The sequence below is a fragment of the Sinohyriopsis cumingii genome, chromosome 4 (genome assembly GCF_028554795.1).
Source record: "Sinohyriopsis cumingii isolate HCF-2022 chromosome 4, ASM2855479v2, whole genome shotgun sequence".
In the NCBI taxonomy this organism is placed as follows: Eukaryota; Metazoa; Mollusca; class Bivalvia; order Unionida; family Unionidae; genus Sinohyriopsis; species Sinohyriopsis cumingii.
The window spans coordinates 77730164-77758106 of NC_142964.1; the positions used below are offsets into that span (position 1 = coordinate 77730164).

General features: G+C 34.7%; 2 protein-coding genes across 6 annotated transcripts in view; one reads left to right on the forward strand and one right to left on the reverse strand.

Annotated features, from left to right (window-relative positions):
• The window catches only part of LOC149801499 (uncharacterized), a 63334-nt gene that overhangs the window by 24886 nt on the left and 10505 nt on the right, over positions 1–27943 (reverse strand). For 4 of the 5 annotated variants that reach the window (XM_089955672.1, XM_089955674.1, XM_089955673.1 and 1 more), the window contains exons 5-9: positions 22694–22741; positions 17807–17920; positions 14347–14395; positions 8102–8184; positions 664–937 (exon numbers count right to left, since the gene is read on the reverse strand). In XM_089955672.1, the coding sequence (XP_089811798.1) occupies positions 664–937; positions 8102–8184; positions 14347–14395; positions 17807–17920; positions 22694–22741 (568 nt within the window). The remainder of the gene's footprint in view (positions 1–663; positions 938–8101; positions 8185–14346; positions 14396–17806; positions 17921–22693; positions 22742–27943) is intronic. The other variant, XM_089955671.1, reaches the window with a different exon arrangement.
• On the forward strand, positions 24291–27005 carry LOC149801500 (uncharacterized). The gene is made up of 3 exons (XM_089954428.1): positions 24291–24555; positions 24798–25168; positions 25785–27005. The coding sequence occupies exons 1-3, from the start codon at positions 24291–24293 to the stop codon at positions 26178–26180; spliced, it is 1032 nt and encodes a 343-aa protein (XP_089810554.1). The 3' UTR covers positions 26181–27005.

A 27943-nucleotide genomic window follows, 5' to 3' on the forward strand; every position in this document is an offset into this window, starting at 1 on the left:
CATATTCTAGAAACTTTTATTTTTACATATATCTTTCAATGTCAATTCTTTTCTTTTTCCTTCAAGCCATCGACGGGACATGTTATTCTACATACTTTTATGGAAACAAACATGTTGATATTGCCATCAAGCGTTTCCATTTTCAGCTGATCGTACATGCAACCACAAAAAAGACTTTATCCATTTAAGTTCTGTCTATGTTTCAAGAAAGGATTAAATCTAATTCTTCCATTTAGATGGTCAGGATATCGACAGTCAGAATGACAAGTTTCCCACTGACTGCTTTTCACCCTTCTCGACTGAGAAATCAACAAATCATTGCAAAAATTGTAAATACTTATCATAATCAATTCCTTATTGCCACAAGCAGCTTGTCAGAGGAAAATGGCAGGCATAAACAATGCCTGGAAGTGTATCTAATTTACACTTGCTGGCTGGTTAATTAATCATCATGATTGACAAGTGGCGATAGGTCAATTTAGTCAACTATGCAAAATAACACCTGCATGTTACTAGACAACATTCAGCAACACTTTACACTAGACAACACTCAGCAACACTTTACACTAGACAATGACACATGAGCATGTACAGTAAACTTCTTGAGTGTAATACCAGTGATTATCCCCACACAGAGCACCAATGTTCAGAGTAGCTCCTTACCTGATGCCTGTTGTTGAGGTGGTTGTCCCCAGCCTCCCTGCTGCTGATAACCATCTTGGTATCCACCCATTGGCTGCCCTGGGGGTGGGCCACCTGGACCCCCTTGCATGGGACCTGGAGCCCCTGGGGGAGGGGCCTGATTCCATCCTCCTTCAGGGGGCCAACCACCTTGCCCCATTGGCGGCCCCTGGTCATACTGACCTGGAGGCATACCCATTCCTCCTGGGGCACCACCTCTTCTCCCTTCACGAGGCTCAGCTCTCTTACATTCAACCTATCCAAAACAAAGCATGTTCATGTCACAAGGCTCATTATTCAGGATTCATTATTTTAAAATACTAATATTTAACTCTTGTCAATAAAAATGTAACAAATAACAATTAAATTAAAATTAACTTAAAATCTAATCATTATTTAAGAATTATATACCAACTGTCTTTCCATAAAAATAGGTGTATGAAATAAAATATGTAACTACAGTACTATATACTTATGTTTATCTAACTACTATATACTTATATTTATCTAAAACATTCTAAACATATTTAACTTAAAGTGCAACTAATAAAACTATATCTTAACTATTGCTTATTATATGTCTAAAATTTTAAGTAACACTTGATTAATGTAAACAACATTAAATCACATGGTGTACAATGAATGGAAATCATGAATAATATAAGCAGGTATAACTTGACTATGGAGATAAATTATTCCAGCAACCACAGTGAATCAAAAGCCGTAACACTACCAGATTCTTACATTGTTAAGTTTTACACATAAATACACACACTATCTTGTTAAGGACACTGGAAGAACTAGCTAGAAAGATATGTGAAAGATGTGGGCTCCTTAGACTTACTTTCCACTATATAAAAGTAGAACCCAACAATTTTTTTGGTTTAATTTGATGAAATTGTCATCTAAAGTAACATACGAACACATGGGATTGCAGTTGTAAAGTGACAGTTACATTTTTCTGAACCAGGCAGTGTTCAAAAAATAAAGCAGAATTCTTAAACTTTATCTGAATTTTGAATGTTTGTTTATTTTAAAAAATTTGCTGTAGCTACCTTCAATTTAAAGATATTTAAAATATATCAGCTGAAAAATTCAAATAAATGCTTATTTCCAAAGAGTTTACTCAAAAAAATGACAAAAATAACAAGGCTCACAGTTGATGTGATAGGTCATTTCAGTTTTCATATTAAAATCCACAACAGTAACCGCACAAATTTCAATCCTGTGTGTTCCAGTGTCATGCATTTTTAAGTTTCATCTCAAAGTTTGTAAGGGACATGGATACAGGGTATACCTCTACCAGACAGACAATCTTATTACCAATATTCATCTCAGGATGTCTCAACTCGTAATATACAACCACTTCATAAAACTATCAATTTATTTATAAACCTTACCTGTACTTTACCAACAATGAGTGTACATGACTGTTACCACTGATGTGACACTGCTAGAGGTCATGCAAACTGTATGACACAATGACCAATCTCTCACCCCACCCCTCAAAAAAAAAAAAAGATTCCAAATATGAGAAAAGTCCAGGAATATAGTACTATCACTTGAATGTGATATTCCAACCTGAAGCTATATAGCTGAAATGTGTGTGTGTGCATGTGTACAAATGAATCATTACAAGAATACAGGCAGGCAGAGATCAAGGAACCATTTTCTTGAAACATGAGGCTATTAACTACTGAGTCCAGTAAAGGTAGTACAATATTTGACTTTCCCTTAATTTTTTGGAACCGTACCATAAAAACTTACACAAAGTATTAAAAGTTCTTTGTTTGGCTATCAAATCTACCTTTACAACAGCTTACAAGTCGAGACAAACTACAAACAACAAAGATCCCATCTGACAGATCTGGGTCTGTGCAGTTTGCAGCTGCTCTCGACTTAAAAGAGAGTAATACAATATGTTAGGCTACAAGGTTCTTTTCCTGGTATCCCACCGCACTTCTAAGACCTTGATACAGTTTAACTGCAAATAAAGGTCAGTGTCTACATGCCCCATTGATGACCTTTATAGCAAGGACAAAGTATATGAAATTTAAAAAAAAAAATATCTATAATTCAACAATGACATTGACTTGGCCATCTGGTCATGAATGTAGAGAAAAAATGCCTATTACTTTTTCATATAAAGAATTTGTCTGAACAAAGTAAACAAGCTTTAAGAATTCTTTAAACAAAAATTTAATGTGTGATAGAATAACTAGAAATTCATGTAAATTTAGGCTGAAAAAAATTATTTTTTGTCTGATAGAATAACTAGAAATTCATGTATATTTAGGCTAAAAAAAATTTTTTGTCTGCCTGGTGAGATAAACCCTTTATCCCAATGAATGCAATTTATAACAATTTTCATGGGTATTTTAACTGCATTAGTTTGGAAACCAAGATGCTTTTCTTGTGTAGGAAACATGTATGAAGGTAAACATAAAAACAAAGATGATATAGTTACATGTGAAGTGACATTACACTGACTTGTGCAGCAGAACTACAGGTCTTTAAGTCATGCTGTAAACTTACTGATTACATCTGCACAATGTATGTGCTAAGCATTTCATAAATTGCCAAGATCTGCGTATTTGCCTTAAGTCACTACACTGTGCATAAGGCTCACTTTACTGTAAAACTATGGCTGTAATTACCATGATACATTGTAATTTACTTGTTATTGTTTACTTCATAAAGGAGCCAAATTTTACATGCATCATGGTACATTTCTCATCTTCTCAGAATACTGATGCTTCTATATCACAGGATAAAAGTTGGTATGGTTTCACTCTGTATGGCACAACAACACAAGTAGGTTATTTAGTGCAGAAACAACTGGAGTAAAATGCTTTGCTCAAGGTCACAATACATTAGCTGACCTGGACTGATCCATTTTTAAAAAAAATATTAAAATTTGGATTCTTTCAACTGAAAGTCCAGCACACAGATTTCTTGGCCATGGCAGCACCTGCCTATTCTACAGCCCCCAAGTCAATGGGTTCTGTGCATAAAGACCAAATAGTGATTTTCAGTTCTGACTAGGATGTTAACAGCTCTACTGCATTTGACTAATGGTACACACTATATTACACATGGACAAAAGTGGCATAATAATAATCTTATTTTAAGTGGGTAACATTTTTTTCTTCACAAGATTGATTTATATGTACCAGTCTAAGACAATGGAGATGAAATACTTTTTATCTACCAATATCCATGTAGAACAACTTTGGCTATATATCTTATCCCATAAAATCCTTATTAAAATTTCTGCCAACATATTCAGAATTTTCCCTAAAAATGACCCTATAAAAATAAAAAAAGAATTCAGCATAATCAAAAATGGCTGGGAGCTATGTAATGATGATGCAATTTTATTTTAAAAACATTTGGATTTGTTTGTGATCTAAAACTTTAGGAACTTCTAAACAAAAGCAACAGAGTAAGCTAAGAACTTTTAAAATAGTTTTGGCAATGCCGTTCTCCAATGGTCAGTTGTAATGGAATTCATTTGAGGTACTTGGCATTTTTCGAACACTATGCATTTTATCATGCAAATATTGTGGACTAAAGTTTGTTCTTTACTTTGAATAACAATACAGACCTGTGTTAGGCATAATTAAAACCTGACAGGCACAGACTAAGGATCATGTTCTGGTCAACTTTGGGATTCCTGGTTGATAAATTTTCGTTAACCAATCAATTAAAGCCTTGCATCTCATCTCTGGAAGAGTTATTAGTAACGACAGATTCCATGTGTCATGTTTCACTGTCAGTAATACGAAAGCTGTAATTTGGCAAACCTAACAGTTAACAGAGCACGATGTCACACTAGGAGATCTTACTGATAAGAAAATCCCAATTATAATGGAACTGGGTTTGTACTGTCTATTGGTAAAATGAAATATAGCATGTACCATCTTGACTGAATATGCAGAATACTGGCCATAGCTGTGACATCCCAGTCGAATGCCAATTAACGAAAATTTGTATTAACCCTGTGTTATTCTATTACATGTAACCTGAAATAAGCGAGACCTAGAGTTCTACTGTACTCTGCTTGAAGAGCATTTGATTACACTGAGCCTTCAAACCAGGACAAAGAGTATTTGAGGTTGCCATGAAGATACTTATAATTACACATAGGTTGCAATCTATGTAACATGGGGGTAACCAGTCTGCAACAAGACAGATGTATAATTCCCCGTAAGCTTAAAACTGATGTCAAGCTAAGAACACAAGCTTCTGGGGATGTAAATGGAAGCAAGACCGACGAATGCATCATTTGGTTCCCAAACCTAGTGCACATTCATAAAAAGCCATTCAGTGACATGTAGAATTTTCTATGAATTACAAAAAGTTTCCAAGAATACTAGAAAACTTCTGCAAGTACAAATAAATAAAAGGAATTAATTTTATGTCACAAAAGCATAAAGAACATTACATGTTTCTTGTGAGGAAAATCTATGACAGGAAAAATGACTTTCTGTGATTTAAATGTTAAAACAAGAAACACTGAACATGATGGATCCACATGTCACTAAATGGTTTAAGTCAGATGAGGTATGTACAATATTTCTCAATAGTTATCTCGGAAGGGTACGACACAAGCTTATTTCAGCGAACTATGCAGATTTCATAATACGAAATCAGATGTAACTGATATAAATTTTTTAATATGAGATCAGATGTACATACAATAATATATATTCTTGTATCAGTCCAATTCAACTGCAAACTGCATAGACCCAGATCTGCTACTGCATAATGTGCCAGAAAATCTTGATCTATAGTTTGTTAGACCTAATCAGCAGAACAAGCATCATTTACTATGCATTATGCAAAACCCAATCAGGGTCTATGTCGCTTGCAGTTCGACCAGACTTCTACGCAAGTATTAAACGTAACTAAAGTAAACTTGAATATACACTGCACTTTAATATTCATACAATTCAGCTACCAGGAAGGTATTAAATAGATTTTAGAATTACCAGATAACAATTGAGAAAATCATGCTCATCATTTTTATAAGACAGCTACATGTACTTCTATCAAAAGATTTGACTGAACAATTGGAAATATCAATAATATCTAGATGTGCCAACAAGCTAAACTCCCCCACTCCCATTAGATAGTTCCTTGCTGTCAAGTAAATAAATCAAAGCAATAGGACAGCAGTCTTTCAAACACTTTTGAAAAATGTGGGAGTTGACCATACATATGGTGTTAAGGTTATTGAATGTATGTTATGCTAGGCTAAACCTCATCTAAATGAAAGATCCACAATACAAAAATCTAACCTGATAACTGGAGGAAAGTAAGTCTTAGTAATGTACTTTATTTGAAGCAAGCAATGATGTTCAAGACAAGACAACTCTCAGGGTGTTTATGTAACTTCTTGTTCCACATCAAATTATCTCGCAGATTTTATTGAAATTCTTGCAGAAATGTAAAAAGTAGGTCATTCAAACCACCTTGGATATTGCTGAATAATAACATCAGTTACAGCGAATGAATGAACAAATGCACCCTGTATGAAGTTTCAAAACAATGTATGCAACACGATCCCCCCCCCCCAGAACATTGTTCATTCCAGGAAAGGAAAAAGTGTAGTTCATGTGCCCTACCAGGTAAAAATGGTGGAATCATTTTTAAAAAAAGAAAATGCGAGTCATAAATACCCTCACCCATTTCTTTTTAAGATAATTCAAACAAATACTGTAAGCTGTTCTGCCAAGAACCTTCTGTAAAAAGATTAGAATTCTTCATCCTCACATAAATGATTTACTCCTTGTATGCAAGTACAGAAATAAATGCAGCAGCAGTCTGAATGAGGATTTCATTTTCATGTTTTCTTAGCATTTTCTATCCACTATATTAATCAACCATGTTTTCTCAATTGGTGCTCAAGCTAACAAAATCAGAAATTTCTGACAGCCTATGAAATCGATAGTCTTTTGATTATCTGGTAAGAAGTGCATCTTTTTGCATGCCAGCAGTTTAAAATAAAGTTTAACATTATTTAATCTTGACTTTTGTTGTATGGGTGCCATAAAAGTAATTTTCTTGCATTAAGGATGGAAAATAAGATTTAACAGTTCAGACTAAAATGAACTAGGATGGGGGGTGGGGGATGGGATGGGCCTGAAATGATGTAATATTAGGCAACACAAAAATAAGCGCTTTTGAAACCAGCAGGGTTTTCAAAAATTAAATACTGGTATCTTTAACAATATAAATTAAAATTTTTACAGACTGAAATTTTTAAAATGTTATAATCTATAATATATTAAAAAAACAAAAACAAATCACAGCTAGGATGATATTTCCAATTTTTCAGCACCAAGACTTAATGATCAGCAAATTATCTACTAAAAAACATGTGCATGCAACTTTCAGAATATATGATTGTCGACACAATTATCTTTATTGGAAAAAGGCAAATTGAGAATAAAATTTTTAACTCTGATACGATTCAACTAGGTATTGTTCTTCTCTTTTACCAAACAGCATAATATAATAATTCAAGCCCAAATTGAGCTGTCAAGTTGCATCTCTCAGAAACCAGCTCTCTCTTATTTATGTGGTATATGCATTATGTACTGTCACAATTACTTGTGTCGTCCATTCACTAAGTGATGGGGAGCATGACAAGATCTAATGTATGGACTCGCTTTCAAGTTGAGTCCAACTGCAAACAAAGATCCTGATCTGCCATACCATAATGTGCCTGCAGAACAGGGTCTATCGTGTTTATTCTACTAATTACTCCTAACAAACTGCACAGACTCAGATCTGCTGGCATAAGATGCAATGACATATCTGGGTCTGTGCATCTTGCAGCTGTACTCGTCTTATAAGCAAGTATATACGGTATATAAAATGCACAAGTAAACAGACCAGTTCAAAACAAGTCAACAAACGATTTATTATCTATCAAGACAAACTTGCAATTTTCAATAATGACTGGTAGCCAGATTACAATTAATGCCATCCTTTTGGCACCAGATGAGCACGTAATTAATTGGTCTGCTACAATTTATGGGGTGAAAAAAATGGGAAAAAGATCACGTCTTTCAATTAAAAGGGTAGTTCTGTTCAGTTAAAAAAATACATTAATCTAAAATAAATATATGTTGTTGGCAGCCAGTATAACTGGAAGAGGACACACCCTGTAAAACCCCTGGAAAGAACCACCAACCCAAAAGAAACAAGCTTTCTCTGGTACCCATGAAAATATATATATAAAAACTGCATTTTGAACTGTAATTTAGAATGATGACAGGCATGGTGTACTTCAAATATGTATGCTTTTAAATGTTGACCAAATTTGTACATAAATTCATAGAGAGGGCTGATTTCTGACAATGAGGTGGCTGCATCAAACAAAGAATGTAGTATTAAGGTGGTAGTTAACCTTCTTGCCATTAACTTCGACATAGTGTTCGCCACACAACTGCTCTATGCTTTCGTCACTCTCGAATGTCAAAAACCCAAAGCCTAATTAATCAAGTACAGAAAAATAGCATCTACATAGAATAAATATATATCATAAAAACAAATGAATTTCAAAAATCACTATGTCAGCCAAGAAGCTCTTCAGCAAAATCTTCCTCCTTGTATTGTGCCCTGAATCTCCTGAAATTCTTGTGCTATTTTATGTGTGTAAATCTGCATAATTTATTTCACTTATCTACTAATAATAAGCTCTATATATGCAATGATGCTAGCACAAAGTGATACGGACATAATCTAATTAAGAACAAGTAAACTGCACTATTGACAATGAGCTTTATGTACAGACAATCTAGTACCGTCTTTTCATATGTATTTCAATACAACTATAAAACTCCAAATATAAAAATCTAAGTATCAACAGAGATGTTATAAAGCAATGAGATCATTATATAAACTCTATGTCATGTGATTCCACATCATAAGGAAGAATGCAATTAAAGGAATGTAAAGAAATCACTGGATATCAACTAGTTACAATTAACAGCAACAACAACATATTATAATTAAAAAAAACCATCAAATGTATGAATCTATGAATAATTATTTTCACAAGTATGACTCGTAAATATTAACATAATCTGAAGTTAAATACTATTTCAAGAGACAAACAATTAGGGGGCTAAACTATAACTATATTAATAGACAACCTCTGGTAATGTATAGTAGAGAACTTATCATCATTTATTATAGACAGGCATTAAGGAAAGCTTACTATAAAATTTATCTATGATAAAAATCTAAACCAATATCATATATATTGACTCCTTATTTTAATGTACAATACAACTGAAGTGCTAATTGGCTAACAAAACATATAAAAAACAGATGATACTAGACTGATGAAAGTTGAAATATTATGCAATTAAAAACTTGCCTGGCCTAATGTTTGTAAGTATTCCACATTCTGCCCATCTAAAACCCATTTTTGGCTCTTGTTGGAAGTATATAATATTTAATCCCATCCAAGTCACATTACTTGAAATTTACTACTGGTTGAATACAAATATACTCAGGTAGTCACTTCTGTACAACAGCATATTTCAGGGTAATTTATCCCCAGAAAAAAGGTCACTGAAGCATTCATCCAAAAGGACAATTGTATCATCATTTCATATTTACAAACCAGGACATAACTTTGTATGTATGTTACTTTTTTGAAACACCATTTAAAACTATTCTCAAAGTAGGGATCTAAAGGTTTTGTTATAAAAAATATATGTAGTGATGAAAACTGTTAACTACTGTTTAGTGTGTAAAGACTAAAATTTATTAGACAGCCTTCCATTATGTCAATTACAACCTTACTTTTTTTCTTCAAAGGTTGTGTTTTGATTTAATTTTTAATGAAATAATGTAAGAGATTTTACATCGCCTGGAAGGCTTTTATCTTTTACGGCAAAATCTAAAACAATCAACAAAATGCATACTAGGAGTAAACAAGTTTTGTTGGAACAAATGCCTTGTACAAATTTAACATCAGATTTAGACAAATGGAAAGTTTGCAATTTTTATTTACCATCTTTTGCTTTATGATAATTTCAGTAGATCAATAATAAAGAGCTTCGGTTTAAATCAGCTAAACTTACTTTATTTTTGGAATTTGCAGTGCAAATCCGACTTAAGAAAGCAATGGGTATCACAGTTCATATTTAAAGTGTCATTTAAACATTAATATATAAAGCCAACAACAAACAACAGTATTAGAAATGTGTTGTAATTAAATGATTTAAAGGTTGAAAAATGCAAATAAAACATCGCATACATGCATTAGAGACAATTTTTAAAAAATCAACCTGGTTACTCGTTAAACACCAATACGGACAGTTTATCATTATGCCTACAAATAGAACCCTATCACATCATTAAAAACCTGACATACACACATAAAATTCTTAACAAAAACTTTCATCAGTCTTGTTTTCATAAACTGCTGAATAAAAAGAAAACATGATTAGAAGTAATGCAGTGAAAAATATAAATTTGTCATTCTGATATATTTGTTACAAGTTTGGTATTTATCTGACAATTGTAATAATGTAACGATGTCTAAACCTTATTCTTTAAATATGCCACTTGTTAAATCTTGTGCTCTTGCAGACACCAATGTTTCATATCATAAAACTAGAAACAACAGTCTTGCGGCCAGTCTCCTAAGGAGTCTCAGAAGATAAGACATACACAATGACCCATTTATAACTAATGCCACTATTTGATGCACTACTTCATGTAAAATGAATTTCATCCTATGTCTGAACAGCGTTCACTGAATTTCAGTGAGTTTCTATCAGATTTCACTAGTCATCGCTATACTGAATTCTCTCCATCTGAGCTAAGAATATGTAATCAAGATTAAAAATGTATCTAGCATAATAAAAGACATTCACGTCCAAAACCTACACCATTCAGACCAATTGCTGTTCTTCTTGGTCTATTTTACAATTGTTTATTTTATTTTCTATCAGGCAGCAAAGGTCGTAAATTGAACTATACTCGGAGGTAGAATTGTAAAATGTTGACAAATAAAGAATTTTTAAATTTCAATAAGACATGAGCAAAGGAATCATGTGCAATTTTTAAACAAATCATTGAAATGCCAAGTCTGTCCTGCCCACATGTTGTATGCACCTGAAATCTAAATTAGTTGCCAAAGAGTGAAAAGGTCATGGTGACCTGTTTTACTGGCAGCAGTTAGTACCCAGATAAACAACAAAACATACATGTAAAGGCATGATCATTACAACGCGACTCTTACATGTATTTTGCATACAGGAGAGACATTAAGTAGGATACAAAATTTACCCCCCTCCCCCAATTTTAAGATACACTGCATTGTTGCAAATGAATCTTTCATCAGAAGGTCAGAGGAATAAAATTGTAAAAAAGCATTATCATGTATATAAGTTCAGACAAGGAAGTGACCAATAGCATCCTGACAATCTTCCATTCTGCAAGGCACACTATTTTCAATGGTATGAATGAACAAAAATCTATCTTAATTTATCCCTAAATAATAATTTGCATACAGATTTACCGATCTAAAGCACAGCATCAACAAAATTTCATTCAGGGCTATTCCATTTAAATTTAGCCAAAAAGGGGTGGAGCATTAGTAGTGGTGTTATTATAACCAAATATTGTGCTAGGGTACACTGGCATGTCCAAAAATGTATACACTGCATAAGATAAGAAATACTTAACTTTATATTCGGTGCTTGCCAAGCGACCATAAAGAGAAAAATGATTCTGATTTGATCTATTCTCTTTACAAGCAACATTAAAATGCACAAATAATCAATGTCCCTAAGAGATTGATGCAAAACACTGAATTCATTTAGTTTTATGGGTTTGAATGTTACAGGCTTTTCCTAAATTAGAAAATATATTTTCACTGTCAATAAATTTTGGATTAAGGAAGTGGTCCTAATGGTTCTGAAGAAGAATAATGGTTCTGAAGAAGAATAATGGCTCATCAAGTCTTTAAATGTTCAGCTGTAAACATGACATTCAGGAAAATTGGTATTCCCAATTAAAAAGGTAAACCCAGTTTATAGTAATAACCTAAAAACACATTCTTTGATATGGTTAAGTCGCTCCATCTCTTTTCATATCTTCATGGAACAGCGCTGAAGTAATTTAATGTTATCTTTATTCTTTCCTCAAAATGGACTATTTCCATATATATAATACAAAATATCTATCAAAAGTACAAATAGCACATAATACCCCACCAATGTTTTATTTAATTAAATGCATTTTCTGCACTATGAATGTAAGACAAATATGATTCCAATAGTACTCCAAAATTAATCTTTTCCATCTAGCACTTGTTTCTGGCCAAAAATCAAATTGCAATGTTGAGGGTGGGGGTGGGGGGGGGAGGGCAAAGGTTTGATTCAGTTTCAATTTGCCATTTTATGGCACAGCAATATAAAATTGGTTATTTAGTGCCGAGGCAATCACGGGAGCTGTCTCTTGTCCGAAGACACACCACAGTATTCAGCCCAGGTTGATCAAACTGTAGTAGTTGAACCCCCACTTTTTGGTCATGACTCGCATACCAACCAATAAGCCACCATGGCTCTTCCTGTTTACACTAATTGCCTTTTAACACAAGCAGGATAATCATATTGGCCTATATTACATCCCTGGGCCGGTAGGCGATTGGGAAAGGGAAACATGCACCCTTGAAACTGGTTATCGAGCAGTTAGGTTACTTTTCAGAAATTAAATGGAAGGATTACATCTATTTTCATCAACAATGATCTCGAACATCAACCAAATCTAACTCAATGGGGGGATTCTTAGGTATGAAAATCATAATACACATTTTATTAACACTGACCTTCATCATAAATGTACACCCCACCACAGGGGTCTTTTGAGCAAAAAGGGTCACGTGAAGTGCTTAACTTATTGTTTGCAAACATAATGCACCGGCCAACTTTGTCACTGCAATCTTGAAACTGAAAACCCCTTCCATGACCCATGTTTTTTTTCCAGGGGTAAAAAGGAATGAATGTAATACCTTTCATTTTATTCTGATGTCTACAAGTTATCATCCCAAAAATTAATGCAAGGGGCAAATTTATCGAAACAGTATTCCTAAATCAAAAGTGATTTTCTTTAGGCTACAAGGAACACAAGTACCAAGCTGCACTGGCATTTGATTACTAAAACTCTGAAATTATCATCTGGAAACCAAAATGGATGCCCACTTGTGCGCCCATATGGTAATAAATACATCACAACTACAACTGGTGGGGTATTAAAAAATTACACCAAATCATTTAGGTTTTAAAATGTATTATATGTATCTATCAAACTTTAGTTATGTGATTCCTTGGACATAAAGGTACATTTTCAAAGTACTCAGTACATACATTTCAATGTGTAGAAATCACCAAGATCGAGATTACATGCGTGACATAAGTCAACAATGGGGGACATGCCTCTCGTAACAGGTAACTAAACTAAAAACTTTAAGAAAACTGATTTATCTTTGAACATACTAGCAGGCACATTTTTTGCTCAGCTCAAATATTATATTACCACTGTCCTTCTATGATGACTTGCACAAATCTGCTAAAGGCTCTTGATAGAGAGAAAACTGATGCTATTTTTTGGTACTAATTTTCACTTTTTAAAATTCATTTTTTTTCTGTAACCCATTAATTGTTGTTGTTGTTGTTGTAGGGTTTAATGCCATTTTTCAGCACACAATGGGCTATACATGGCGGCCAGTATTAATGGTAGAGGAAGAACATGGGAAAACCCCGGAAAGAACCACTGACCCACGAGAAGCTACTGGCAAGCTTTCTCACATACCCACATTGGCCGAATCTGACTGTAACCCATTAAAGTTAACTGTTCACAAAGAAACAGACTGAGCAAACATTGCCAATTCTAAGTAAGGTCAATATTATAGAATTGCTATAGCTAAAGAAAAGGGTGGAAATTAAACAGTATAAGCAACAGTAAAAATAAGTTTTTAATCAACTGACGAAATAGGAAAAGATTTTTTAAAATAAAAATAAAGTGAAATTAATGTACTTTTTACTGACACCTGTACTGAATCAATATGATGTTTACCCATGGCATTTGTGCAACAATAACCAACAGGAAGACACTTTTTCTAACGATGAAAAATTTGCACTAAAACTGTACAATAAAAAGCACTAGAACTATCTCCACACTCCTCTCCCTACCTTTAGGAAAGGAAGAAACATGTCCATCATAGTTATCTTCTCAACTGTGTAAAATATAAAGTCTCTACTAATTAGCATGTCCCATTGTTGACATATGCAACTGCTGTATATTTTCCATGTATACATGTTCACCCAGCTGTAAACAGCACAGACCTGGATCTGCCTATTTATAATGTACCAACATATCAGCTGGTCTGGTAGATCATAAAGAACCATAAGCCCAAGTCTGAGAAAGAGTTTTCATTTTCAGCCAATCCAATGCAACATTACAAATGTAAAGTTCTTTCTGATTAGCTGACACAAAATCTCTAGGTCAAACTCAGTCTGAGAAGCTGTACAATTTCCAGGTCTGGATCTGCACTGTTGGCTGTTTATTATACATGAATATATACAGATATTGATACGGCAGTCCAGACTAGGTGAAATTATCCAGACTTACCCCGTGACCTCTGCTTCTGTGGGTCAAACATGATGGTCACATCTATAACCTGAGAAATAATAATAATAATAATAATAAAAATAATAATAATAATGATAATAATAATAACAATAATGTAATAGTGATGATGATAAGCAAATTTTGTGAATTTCTGTCTCCCACTTTCCATGGCAAGGTCATAAAAGTTCAAAATGATAAAATCCATCTATAGCCTTGAAAACAGCTGTAAACATAAAGGACAGACATTGAAAGTAACCAAGTTTTATGGTTACATCTTGAAGATCATTAGAGTAAAAGTGCAGAAAAGAGGTAAAAAGATTCCCTCGAAGGGAATGACATTCTTCTGGAAAGATATCACATACTTTCAAGGCTATTCTTTTTCCTAAAGTGTTGAAATCAGCATACATTTTTTTTTAAAACCAAGATTTTCACATTCGCTGCGGAGGTGGCCATATTGGATGACATATTGGACCATTTTCATTTAGCATCATCTAGACATCAATCAGAGTAACCTGAATAATAACCACCCATGCAGAACAAGTAGCCATCGCAGTTTTTCATGATTGCATGTCACCTCATCAGTTTTACTGCGAGTTAACTAGACACTGCAAGATGTCCCCATCTCCATAAGGCAAGTATTGACAAGATTTTCAAGGCTGCTATTGAGGAAATAGTGGGTGTCAGATCAGCACCAGTCATATAGGACCAACCATAAAGCAAAACAAGTTTTGGTGAAAATCCAATGTTGATATGGCCATTGATTAGGAAGGAGTTGCACAAAATAGACTGTGGCAGCCATATGAGACATCAGATCAGCACAATTTTCATTCAGGTGTTCCAGACATATCCAGACCCCTTTCAGTTTGCTATGACCATAAATTGAAGAGAAATAGTAAACAAAAGATCTGCAAGATCTTCACTGGCAGAAATACTTGAAATCCAAGCAGCACCTTTTTCGTTTCAAACCAACTAGACCATGCGATGAATATGCATGCTAAGTTTCATGGTAATCCTTCAAGTACTTCAGGAGGTGCAGCATTAACAAACATGTGGGTGATAGACAACAGATCCGACATCCACTATAGCAGCCTTGAAAATCTTGTGAATAACTTGTCTTAAGGAGATGGGGGACATCTTGCAGTGTCCAGTTAGTGTCCTGGTCTCTTCTGACCAGTAGATTTAAAAATTGAGACAATAACTGACGATCCAATGCAGAATGACTGAACTAATGATGACAATGGGGTCATTTTACTTGATACAAGTATTGGGAATTGAACTGACATTACTAATAATAACAATGGGGGCCATTTTACCTGATACAAGTGTTGGGGATTGGGGGTGTGAATGACTGAACTGGCATTACTAATGAAGACAATGGGGACATTCTACTTGATACAAGTATGGGGGACGTGTGACAGGCCTACCAAATGTAAAGAACACTTAAGAAAATGGAATAATCACCATGACTATATCAAGAAATAAAAGATTTAATTTAGTCTAAAACTTTATGTATGTGACAACTTAAAAGAAAATACCCAAGATGGAGTCCTTTATCTAGAAATTCTTGTATTCAGAAAGAAAATATGATAATAACTGATCATTAATTCAGAATCAACAGAAACTACAATCATCTGTCTCAGGTCCATCATGAATTGTACCCCGCCTTGAAAGTATTTACCTGGCAAAATGAAAGTTTTTAAAAAAAACCTTTAAACCTTACAAATTTCAATCCAAACATCTTGTCAGCACAAATGTTTTGGAAAAATAAGAAGAAAAAACCCCAAACAGTGAGTGCTATGCTAAAAAACAATGATGGAGCAACCTAATGTACAAGTTGCATGTCTGTGATATAGATGCTCAATGAGGTAAAAACAAATGTAGATACATCTATACCGTATACAAAGTTACAAAGATACCAACTGCTATAAATGGTAAAAGTTAAATAAAGCAATGACACTAGAGAGAACAAATTCTCTGAATCATGAAAATGGAATGCAAGCAGAATAGAGACATATTTCATTACTTATTTGCAACACATTCCAAAATATATCAGTATGAATAAAAATGGCTTATTTCTTTGGTAAACTGCACAATTAAACAGCATTTAAAATTTAAGTATTCTGATTACATGAAAATAAATGCCAATTTTTTTATAACCACATCATTAATATTATAAAATGGCTGTTGAATTGGTTTTTAGTCCTTTTCTAATCCACCTGTGAAATTATCTGAAAAACGTTTTTGCTCTAACACTTGCATCTGACTTGACTTTTAGCGCCAAATACTTACAGACTGGTTCTGTACCAGATATGAATTAGAACAAAGAATCTGCAGGCAAAGATTAAAAATGAGAAAACCTGTCTGTTATCTCCTAACTAAGCCATACAGCTGCTATAACATAATACTGTTAGGAAAGTGCATGCAAGGACGGACAAGCATACTCTTATGTCATAGTTACATAGAAGCATTCTTTTCTAGAATATGGTCTGAAAGATTAATGGGATGTTAACAAAAATAAAACATTAATTTTTTTTGGGAGGGGGACATACCAAGAAAGTGTAATCCGAATATGTTTACACATAAGGCATAATTTAGTGGAAAAAAGCGCAATGATTAAGCTAAAAGCATAATGGTCGGCACATATGATAATGCACATTTTACTTGCTCTTAAATGTAGTCAAATGATACATAATTATGAAGCAATGTCTTTCCATTCAGATGGCATTATCTTGGAATGTGTGGCATGTAACCCCCCCCCCCCACAATAAAGTCAAGTTGGCAACTTGCATATTTTGTACAGAATATAAGCATAGTATTGATCAATTATCAACTATTAGTTTTACCTGCACGAGCACCCACATCACAACCATGCAATAATCATTAGGCTGATCCATCTACTTTTTTAAAATTAGCATTTCTTCAACACTGAACCTGCTTCTGATGACTTCATTTTTCCAAATTATAATAAAATTGCACCAACAGAATAAAGTTTGGTTTTGTTTGAAATTTGTAAGGTTTAAAGATATTATAATATCCTTGGCTAGATTTTAAATGTGCCAGTTAAATACTTTTAAAGACTAGTGGCAGGGTACAATTCAGACCGACTTTACTATGAATTTACTGCAGTAATTAGGAACTTTAGGTATTATGTTCACAACTTTGGTGAAATAATAATTAAGTAGCAGGTTCAAGTAAATAATACAATTATAGGCACAGCCCCATAGAGCGAGTTGGGTCCCAAAAAATCTACTCGTTTCTCAGAAAGCTGGAGAGAACGCCGCATGCTTCAGCTGCAAGCATTACCCATCAATAAAACCTGATGATGAAGTTCTCAATTTATAATCCCAATTTTTTTCTTCTTCTGGTCCTGGCAACCAGTATTTTGTCTTCAATACAGAGTGGTTCTTCTCCTTCATACACTAGACTGGGCATTCCCTGTACATGATGCTCATTAAATTACCTTTCCGTATCTGCTGAAAAACTCCTTCAGGTAGTCTTCATCTACATTTCCGGGAAGACCACCAATGAAGACTTTCTTGTCTTTGTATGGATCTACACGCTCTCCTCTGGGTCCCTGCAACAATAACAATAATAGAAGCACTATCCCAAAGTTTAACTTTGAAAGAAAAAAAAAAGTTCAAAAACAAAATTTTCAAGCACTAGTCTCTAAGGAGAACGAGTTGCAAAAGTTGTCCAATTAAACCATTAATTTTCATAATTTCAATAGTATGGTAGCTAGTCAAATGTGTTTTTACTGGCCTGCTACTGTTGCACTTCTTACCCTTTCCACAATCTAAGCTAACTGTTCCATTCTCTACTTGGTAATTGGAGGTACAAAACAGAAAAGAGCATGACCTCAGTCTCAGTTCTTAATCACTGCCAACAGAATATTTTTCTCCTCTGACATGGAATGAGACTAATAACCTTGTATAATGTAACCCTATGACTGGGATTGCCTTGTCTCAGTGCAAGCCCCAACGAAGAATATTTTTCTCACCCAATTGTTTTAATAAAAGTTATAGTTTAGCACATAAAAACCGACATATATTCAACATTCACCATTATTTCTTCATATTTATCTGTAAGATACATTTTTACCACTAACCTGTTTCTGCAGCTGATCAAAATTCTTGTGAGAAGGCGCAAAATCCATATGAATTTGAACCAGACTACAGACACAAAATATACTGAAAAATTATTTATATAAAGCACTCACTTTAACTAGTCTATATTTGTAACTTATGAATGATCGTGAACTGGAATTCTGCAATGGTCATGTGCTCAGAATGTTATATTACATTACTCTCTTTCTGTTAAAGTCCATGAGCCAAGCAGCGAGCAACAATGGTTGCACACCATGATAAAGTAGTTCCTAGTGTGTGGACACCATGTTCAAGATGACCAGGCTGAGATAAGAAAAGGTTAGCAAAGAAACAAGATTCTGTTGCATGGGTGAAAATATAGGATATCAGCATGGTGGGTAGTATGGAATCTTTGCGAAAACAACAGGCAAGTATTACATCATTAAAATTAGTTTACTCCCTTCATTACAGTTTACATTTATATAACAGTAACACATTCTGTGATCTATATCAAATGTTTTGGAGAACTAGCTACGAGAAAAGCAGGTGAATTTAACAGCCACAATTGTTGCTGAAGTATATAATGATTAAACATTTAGTCATTTATGGTCAGATAATTAACCTTGAAAATATGTAGATTTCAAGCTACAACGTTAAATTATGAAAACTAAAACTTCACGACTGTTCTGTTTTGTTTTAAGCAATGCCTCCAGTATTGCTAAAATACTCTATAGCCTCAAAAACAAACAAATGATGCGTGAGAGGTTATTACCTGGACTCGTCCAAAATGCCTATCACTAAACACTTGTCTTTGTATTATAGACACTACATCAGTCCATCACACCGCAGTGCATGAGAACTTAGAATAAAATGTGTGAAGCCAGGGCTTGGGTTAAGTTTGTTTGTTGTGGGGTTTAATGCCATTTTTCAGCACACAATATGCTATGCATGGTGGCCAGTATTAATGGTGGAGGAAAAACCCTGGAAAACCCCAGGAAGAACCACCGACCCACGAGAAGATACTGGCAAGCTTTCTCACATACCTGCAGTGGCAGAATCCTAGACTCCAACCCACACAGAGGAGAGATGGCAGTGATCCGTAACGGATAGCGCTTTAGACTATTCGGCCACTCGTGGCCCCCTTTGGGTTAAGTAAAAAAAAAAAACAACAACTAGTAAAACCCACTTTGTTGTCCTCCATAAAAACTTATTTGGGGATCTGATTAAATAAAACTTCGCCATCCAACTGAACCAGACATTCACATCAATTAGATGTCCTGTGTTTCTGGGATAGTACACAATATTATTGTCAGTTTATAATGTGGAATGCAATAAAATACTGTTATTGGGTGAAATTCTGAAGGACAATTTTCTGAAACAAAAATGTTCAACATTTGAGTACTGTCAAGAGACTATACAACAACATTAGTGTATGATCAACAATGAGAACCAAAAAGTTTCCTTTGACATCAAGTACTTAGTTCAGAAAGCAACCTATGCAAGTTGTCGTATCAGAACATACACTGTAGCCAGGAGGCGCATAAAGAATCATTATATAGGCAAATGAAAATAATGCAACAAAATATAAATACAGGACTATAAAAGTACCTGCAAGTACACACATATACCAATACGTTACAGACCCAACATACCCAGTACTAAATAATTATTACAAATGAAATTAAATGTTTGTTTTCAGATTACATCAGAATAACCATTGGCTACCAAAATTTTATATAAAATGGCCTTTCGTGTATTCTCACACACTGCCAATAATGACAGCTCATTAATGTGTTGTCATTACTCATAACTGAACCCCTTCAAGGTCTTGACAATACATGGCTATAAACCAGACCTGATCAAAATTGTGGCCTCCTGGCAGATCAGATGTAATATCACCTTGTTAAAATGTGAATGTTGCTCATAAACAACAAATAAAGCAGACATTATCTGTACAAATTAAATTGTATATTTCCACATCTCTACTTACAATTAATGTTCAGTGGGATTTTTCTGTTAATTCTTTTTTCCAAATGTGGAATCATTAAAAAAAGCAGACGTTGCTGAGAATTGGGTGAAGTACATTTACAAAACATGAGATGCCGAGATAACTCCTGCAAATCCCACGAAAGCATACTATGTGGATGTTTAGGTAGTATTATGGTTGCACAATCAGTATTTTTCATCATGTACACACACATAGCAGTTGGAATCAAACCTGGTATATTTTACTGAAACTGATATACATTGAACAGACAGACATGTTGCAAACTAAATCCTGCCATTATACAAGGCAAAGCAAACAAACAGTTACAAAGATAAAGTGCTAAGGTAGGCACATTGTTATAGCTATTAGCAGTTCAGTAAGTCTAACTAGTAGGTAGGGGGAAAGGTCACATTTCTAATATTAAGATAGAACAGCATCATTCAAACATGGTATTCCACAAAAAAGCTGAAAATTTGAAAGGGAGGTTTGGGTTTCCTCCCCCAGTTGGGTCTCGAGGGGCAGCGCCCCCTGATCCGGAGGTCCAAAAATGCATTATAATCATAAACAACTGTTCTTGGTGCAACTTGTGATCACAATTTAGAACAAAATAATCATTTGAAAAACCAACAAACTTACCAAAAATTTCAACTTGAATAATTTCACAATATTGTCACATGAATTTGTTCTCCAATACTATTGGTGCTTAAGTTATTTCATGTGCATGTCGGTATTCACATCAAAATTAAGTCACTCTTTTCATAACAAAACTAAAATAAACACCCAAGTACATTGTCTATATACAAATAATCCCATACATTCACTTGTCTATTTCTCCAATGGACACAACCTGTTGATATGCCAGTTGGACTCTTTACGTGGCTTAGGCAAAGATTTCATTAGCCTTCCTTTTTGCCTCAACATGCAATTGTTTCTTTTCTTTCTCAATGAGAGCCTTTTTTTCTTTCAACAGCTGCTTGTACTGGCGACATGCAGTGTGCATATTCTGACAGAGCTACATCTGTTCTCTCATGCAAGAAATCTTTCTTCTTATAGTAATTAACTGCACTTTTCCAGATGCCTTCTGAGCTTCTGACCAATTAAATACCGCAGACTTTTCGCTCCAGCCATTCCCAAATGTTTTTTTAAACCTTTATCTAAACATTTCATGTCATGGTGTCTCTCAACAACGCAGGATGCCATTTTTTGCAAGCAATGCTTCTTTCCATTGCCATCAGTTTCCATTACACGAAGATTCATTGGATGAATTTAAACTTTTGACCAATCAGAATACTCTTTTAAGAGACATGGGCTGATATATGGAATGAACACGTTACAATGTTTGTTGTGGAATGGGACCGAACAGACAGTTAAAAAAAAGAAAAACGGATCAGAGATGATAAAAAAAGAACTAGATCGAGAAAAATCATGTCTGATCATTTAAATTATTGTAAACCATGTACACATTTAGAAATTTTGGTATATACTGCCATCTTGTAACATACCCTGCTGCAATCTTGACAATATAAATTTTGATACAATATCTGATCAAGATAAGAAATATGGCATCAAGAATGTGCACATGCCCAGACAACCAGATGCACAATCACCTCATTAAGCTAAATGGATGATTCAGTTGTTGGAATCTAGGTAGCCTATCCAGACTGGAAAAGCTCTAGAAATTATTTCTGAAAAACCCGAAGCTCCAACAATAATTTCTGAAAAATGAAACTTTTTTTAAATGGCAATGAATGGTTGTCAAACATTGCTTTTACAGACATACCTTAAGGAATTCATTGTTACCCCAAGTAGGGGTAAAAATCTGGATAGATATTCCATGTAATGAACACCAGTAGCATCATTGTTGAGACATAAATAAAACAAAAATCAATCATTAAGCCTCTCTATGGCTCCTGTTTCCTTCAATTTTATCACTGCCAGTGCATAGAAATTTGTGTTGCCTGTGCACTGGCATTGTTGACAACACTGTATTATGAATGTCCCATTTCTAGCCTACAAATTTCTGAAACAGGTAATGGCATTAGTCTTGTAACATGTAATGCAAAAAAGGCAAACTTTTGCCTACTCATCTGAGCCAATTTCTGTGTATATGTATATGTATACCATAATTACCGTATATCTTGGGAAGGGGAATTTTTTCTTCTTCTTTTCTTCTCTTGTCCCAAAGCATTTGAAAATGAGAAATTACTAACTTCCCCACCCATTGCTGTACCTAACATGGAAATGATTCTTCAATCTCTGTTCATAATGTCATAAATACCTTTACTCTTCTTTCTTTGTCTTGTGTTTCCTCTTTGTACAAATCATTCTAAAGACACAAGGAAACAAGTAAAAGATTGACAGGATGTTCGGGTCTTGTGCTGACCTAATGCAGACATCACTAACTCAAATCAAAATTACCATGCTTGAAAAATGACAACTCAAAAGTAGTTTCTTAAAGTAAAAGGTCAATTTGTGAATTAAAATGTTACTCAGTGACATTTTCAGGTTTTTGTCTGTAATAGATGAACAACCATTTTTATTTATGTAAGTAACTTACGTATATTTGATTTAACTGTTTGTAAACATTAAAATCTTTTTATTTCGTGTGTCAAAATAATGTAGTCCAGTTTACTAGGAACTCGTACTTTTACCAGACAAATAGTTTGACCTTGATTGTTCACTTATGTAAACATAAAGATGACCTGGTTCACGACCTTAATTCAAAATTAGTAACAGACAAGTGAAAAGTTATTTTTATTGTGGGAATAATAAGTTTGAGATCGAGGCTGTAGATACATGACCCTCGACTTATAAATAGCTTTTAGTGAAGTAAACAATTTTTATTCTTGGAGTAAAATGATTGGTTCTTATCAAGGATATACAGGGGCTACGTGATTTTTTGGATAGGTAAACATGATCACGTGACCCTTATACAAGCATCTATTTCAAGTTTTAAACCGTCATTTTAGAGAAATAATCTCAGTTGGGCTTCTAAACACTGAGACGTAAAGGTGTTTCTTTTGTTGTGTCATTTTGGGAATTACATTTTAATGTTTATTCAAAATATTTGGATTCTAAAAGGATTAATTCGTCTCTCTGGAAATATTTTGAGTGCTCATACAGAAATCTTGAACAAAGACATATCTTAAAAAATTTATTTGCATTTCCAAAACCGGAGGATTATTTCTTGTGTTTCTAAAAAGAACTGTAGACAACACTGAACAGGATACGCCACTGCCTTCCATCTTGAATTCTTTCGTTGGGACTCGAACTTGAATTCATTAGAACATTTTAATATTAGGAGTTCTAAAATTTTATTCATGAATTATTTTTTGATTTGATTCTTGAAACCATAAGTTCTTAATTTTTCATTTTTACAGCATTTATCCAGTGAAATAAATAATTTGTTAAATTTTTCAAAACTTGCTGTTTTCACTTTTTCTTGTGTTACTGTTAATTCAAGCCTAAACAAGCAACATAAGAGTAGCTGTGTATTTGCGAGTGGTTTTTGTGCTGGTCCACAAACTCCTGCATAACAATAACTAGACTATGGTTTACAAGTCTGAAACACCACAATAGGTATGCACGTTCGTGGACAATTTTAAGCAGTGTCATCTCGAACAAATTGGATCAAAAGAAGACCTGGTATATATCATTACAAACAAAAGCATATTTTCATTCATTTTACTCCGTCACAAACCAAATAATGTGCGGGGTTCGAAACTAACGTACTTCCGTTAGTCCGCGACTAATAGTTTTCCTCACAGACTAATAAATATTTTCCAGTACAAGACCGCCTGACCAATAAAAAATGAATGCATGTAATTATTATAAAGTTTACTTTCCTGATATTTTTAATGAATTTCATAACAGAAATGCGGGCAAATAACTTGCTATTTTTAGTTATTGAATTTGTTGTAACTTCCGTATGTAAATCCAGATCACCTAGGCGCTTTATATTAAGCATTACAAATGGTGTGCAAAGCGTTATTGTCGCACTGACCAGGATCATAGTTAAACAAAGAAAGCAAAGAGAACAACGTGGCGATTTGTACAAGGTGTGGAAAATCCAGCCAAAAAGGCTGAAGACTGACAATAATGAGGACAAAAGGGAACGCGACAAACAGTATGATAAAGAAAGTAGGAACCAAACTTTTCTAGAGAAGTGGAAATGCGGTCGGCAGTGGCTTAACTTTAACCCTGAAGTAAATAACATGTTTTGCAGCATCTGCAGAGAGCATTCAAAAACGGAGGATGAATAAAAAGCTCATTTGTAGTTGGATGTTTCAATTTATGGTTGGAAACAATAGTATATCATGAAACCAAATCGCAAATCCATCAGAAATGCATGATCACGAGTTGAGAGTTATCGAAACCAAAAGGACAGTCATCTGCAAGTAAAATCGTCATGATGCTAAACGATAAAGTTATTGGAAGAATGTCAATTTTGTTTAGGAATGTACATGCCTTAGTAAAAATGAGAAGGCCGTTTAGCGATTATATGTGGATGGTCCAACTGGATGCCAAAAAGGGAACTGATGTTGGTCAAACATATCTCAATGACAAAGAGGCACAAGTGTTTTCACGAGCTAATGCTGATGGCATTTTAGGAGCTATTGATGATGCATTTGCATCAGTTGCAATGCCAGATTACAAGAGTAAACTTGTAGGATTTGGTTCTGATGGAGCTGCTGTCAATACTGGAAAAAACAATGGTGTTATTGCTAGATTTAGAGAATCTCAGAAATGTCTTGTAGGAATACATTGTCATGCTCATCGTTTGGAATTGGCCTACAAAGCTGCCATTGCAAAAATGCCTATCCATGCAAAAGTTGAGGAGCTGTTAACAGGACTTTACTATTTTTTATTGGAATAGCCCTTTAAATAGAAGTGATTTGTTAGGTGCATGTGAGGTACTGGGAACCACCAAGATAGTCCCAACTTGTGTTGGTGGAACTAGATGGTTGGCACATTGGGAGAGGGCTTTGGACAATTTGTGGAAATCATATCCAGCAATAGCCAGCCACCTCCAGACATTGACTAAAACTGTTCAGCCTTCACCTAGAAGACCTAAAGCTATTGGGAAAGCAACTGGCTATCTGAAAATGTTGCTAGATCTGCATCTTGTTAATTATGCCCACTTCTTGACAGATGTCATAAATTTACAGTGTACCTGAGAGTTCTTGCAACTATTGGTGTCTTGGAACAGTTGAAATTAAGAGACGGACCTAGGTTAAAAAGGTTTCTGCAAGATATTGGTAATGGACCTATAAAAGAATTTCATGGTTTTGTACTACAAGAACAATGTTCCCCAACATTAGTGCAGTTATCACTTCATGCTAGAGAAGACATGATCAACAGTTTAGCAGAACACTTGGATGCCCGATTTGACAAAACAGCAGTGTGATATATTGAAAGCCACACATTTTGCGGATTTTAATTCATGGCCAAGATACTCAAATCATATTGGATTTGGTGATGAGGATGTTACTACTCTGCTGGAACATTTTTCCCCAGTCATGACAATGGCAGGCTTCTATCCAGACAAGGCTGAAGAGGAGTGGCAACTCTTGAAAAGCTTAATTTATGCCTGTGAATGTCAGGTAGAGAACTTACAATGGTGTGATGTTAACAAGAGATTTCAAGAAGGTCACACTAACATTCTTGCACTGGTGGATATTGTGTTGACCCTTCCAGCCTCGTCTGCAGATGCAGAGCGGGGATTCAGTGAATTGAAAATGATGAAATCTGATTGGAGATGCTGAGTGCGCAGCAGTGTATTAAATGACCTGTTAACTATTCACTTCTTAAGTGAAGACATTGCTGATTATGATCCACTGCCAGCTATATATTTATGGAACTCTTGTGGACCGAGACAAAGACCACTGTATATGGAGGACTATTCAGAATTGGATGGAGAAGATTCTGATTTGGGACAAACTGATGGCAAATCAATATAATTTATAATGTGTATAATATGAATCTTTATTGTTGTGTTACATACATGTATTTTGAGGACTAATGGATTTTGCTGCGGACTAGTATGTATTTTTTCCTGTTAGTCCGCTTGACTAGTTAATAAAAAAGTTAGTTCTCAACCCTGATGTGCATGCACCTGAGGGCTTTGCAGACATTTCCGAACTATTGTTAGGTTTCAGGCTTTTCTTCCCCATGTACTGAACACAACTCAGACCTGCCAACCCTGACGAGTCTGTCTCAGTAAGGCAGTTGATTTTTTTTCCATAAGATTTACCAGTTTTCAGTAAGGTGTAACAAAATATCAATAACTGCTATTGTAAAGCTGGAAAACGTACTTAAAAGTTTGACGCATCGACGATAAACATTATGTTCAACTGAAAGGTTTGTAATGTACGTGTAGACTTTATTTACCACTCGTACAGTTGCACAAACTCTAGTTCCATACCCTATGCAGCTCAATGACTTGTTGCTATCTCTCAACTTGACATAATGCTTGGAAATTCTTTTCCATTTCACATGACGATGGCAATCATATCTCCCGCACGAGACATACTCAAATTGGTATGTGATGTCCAATACATGCAACTGTGTCCTTTCTAGCTTTTATTCACAAGAAACTGAATACTCCTTTTTATACATCTGTGTCGATTATTAACACTTTTCTAGAAGCTTATTTTCCAAAAATTCTATAATAATAATAATAATAATAATAATGAGAACTTTGTACAGCACTTAATCTTTAGAAGCTCTAAGCACTTTACAACATTAGACAACACCAATAACATAAACAAATCATATATAAAAAAAACCACATAAAAACATGCAGAAAATATTTAAGGTATGGAACATTATTAGGTCTTTAAGTTTGTTATTGCAGTCGAAATAAGTGAGCTTTAAGTGCACTCTTGAATGGGATCACTGTCTTTGTGTCTAAGTTCAGTGGGCAATTCATTCCACGTTGCTGGGCCCGGTATGCAAAAGAACGTTGTCTATATGACTTCGTTTTCATAGTGGGAATAATGAGTATACAATTGACAGAAGAGGAGAGTATCATGCTGGTGTGTACATACGGGTGAGGTCAGATAGGTATGTTGGACTGGAATCCGTCAGTGAAACGTAGCACAGAGAACAAATTTTGTGTTTGATTCTGGATCAAATGGATAGCTAGTGTAGTAGGGTACAGAGCTGTGGGGAGGTGTATTCTAAGTATGATCCGAGCAGCTGTGATTTTGAACTTTTTTGCGAATGGAGCTGATGCGTCTCAGCTCAAGATATGCAGCCTTGCATATGTTCATGACATGTTGGTGCAATGTGAGATTACTGTCCATAGTGACATCTAGGTTTTGTACTGACTGTGAATTCAATGTCGGTGTTACTGATATTTATTGTTTGAGGTAAAGATGTGACCGAAAAGGTCTTTGTGTTGTGATCAGAATGGCCTCAGTTTTATCTTCTTTCATCTGCAGCTTGTTACATGTCATCCATGATTTAACATCAGAAATGCACCTCTCTACACCTTGGAAGATAGCATCAACTTCAGTTGGGTGGC

Coding starts and splice junctions, on each gene's coding strand:
- LOC149801500 (XM_089954428.1), top strand. CDS start 24,291: ATGCGGGCAAATAACTTGCTATTTTTAGTTATTGAATTTGTTGTAACT. Junction 24,556..24,797: donor CAAACAGTATGATAAAGAAA/GTAGGAACCAAA, acceptor CGAAACCAAAAG/GACAGTCATCTGCAAGTAAA. Junction 25,169..25,784: donor GAGAATCTCAGAAATGTCTT/GTAGGAATACAT, acceptor ACAGTTTAGCAG/AACACTTGGATGCCCGATTT.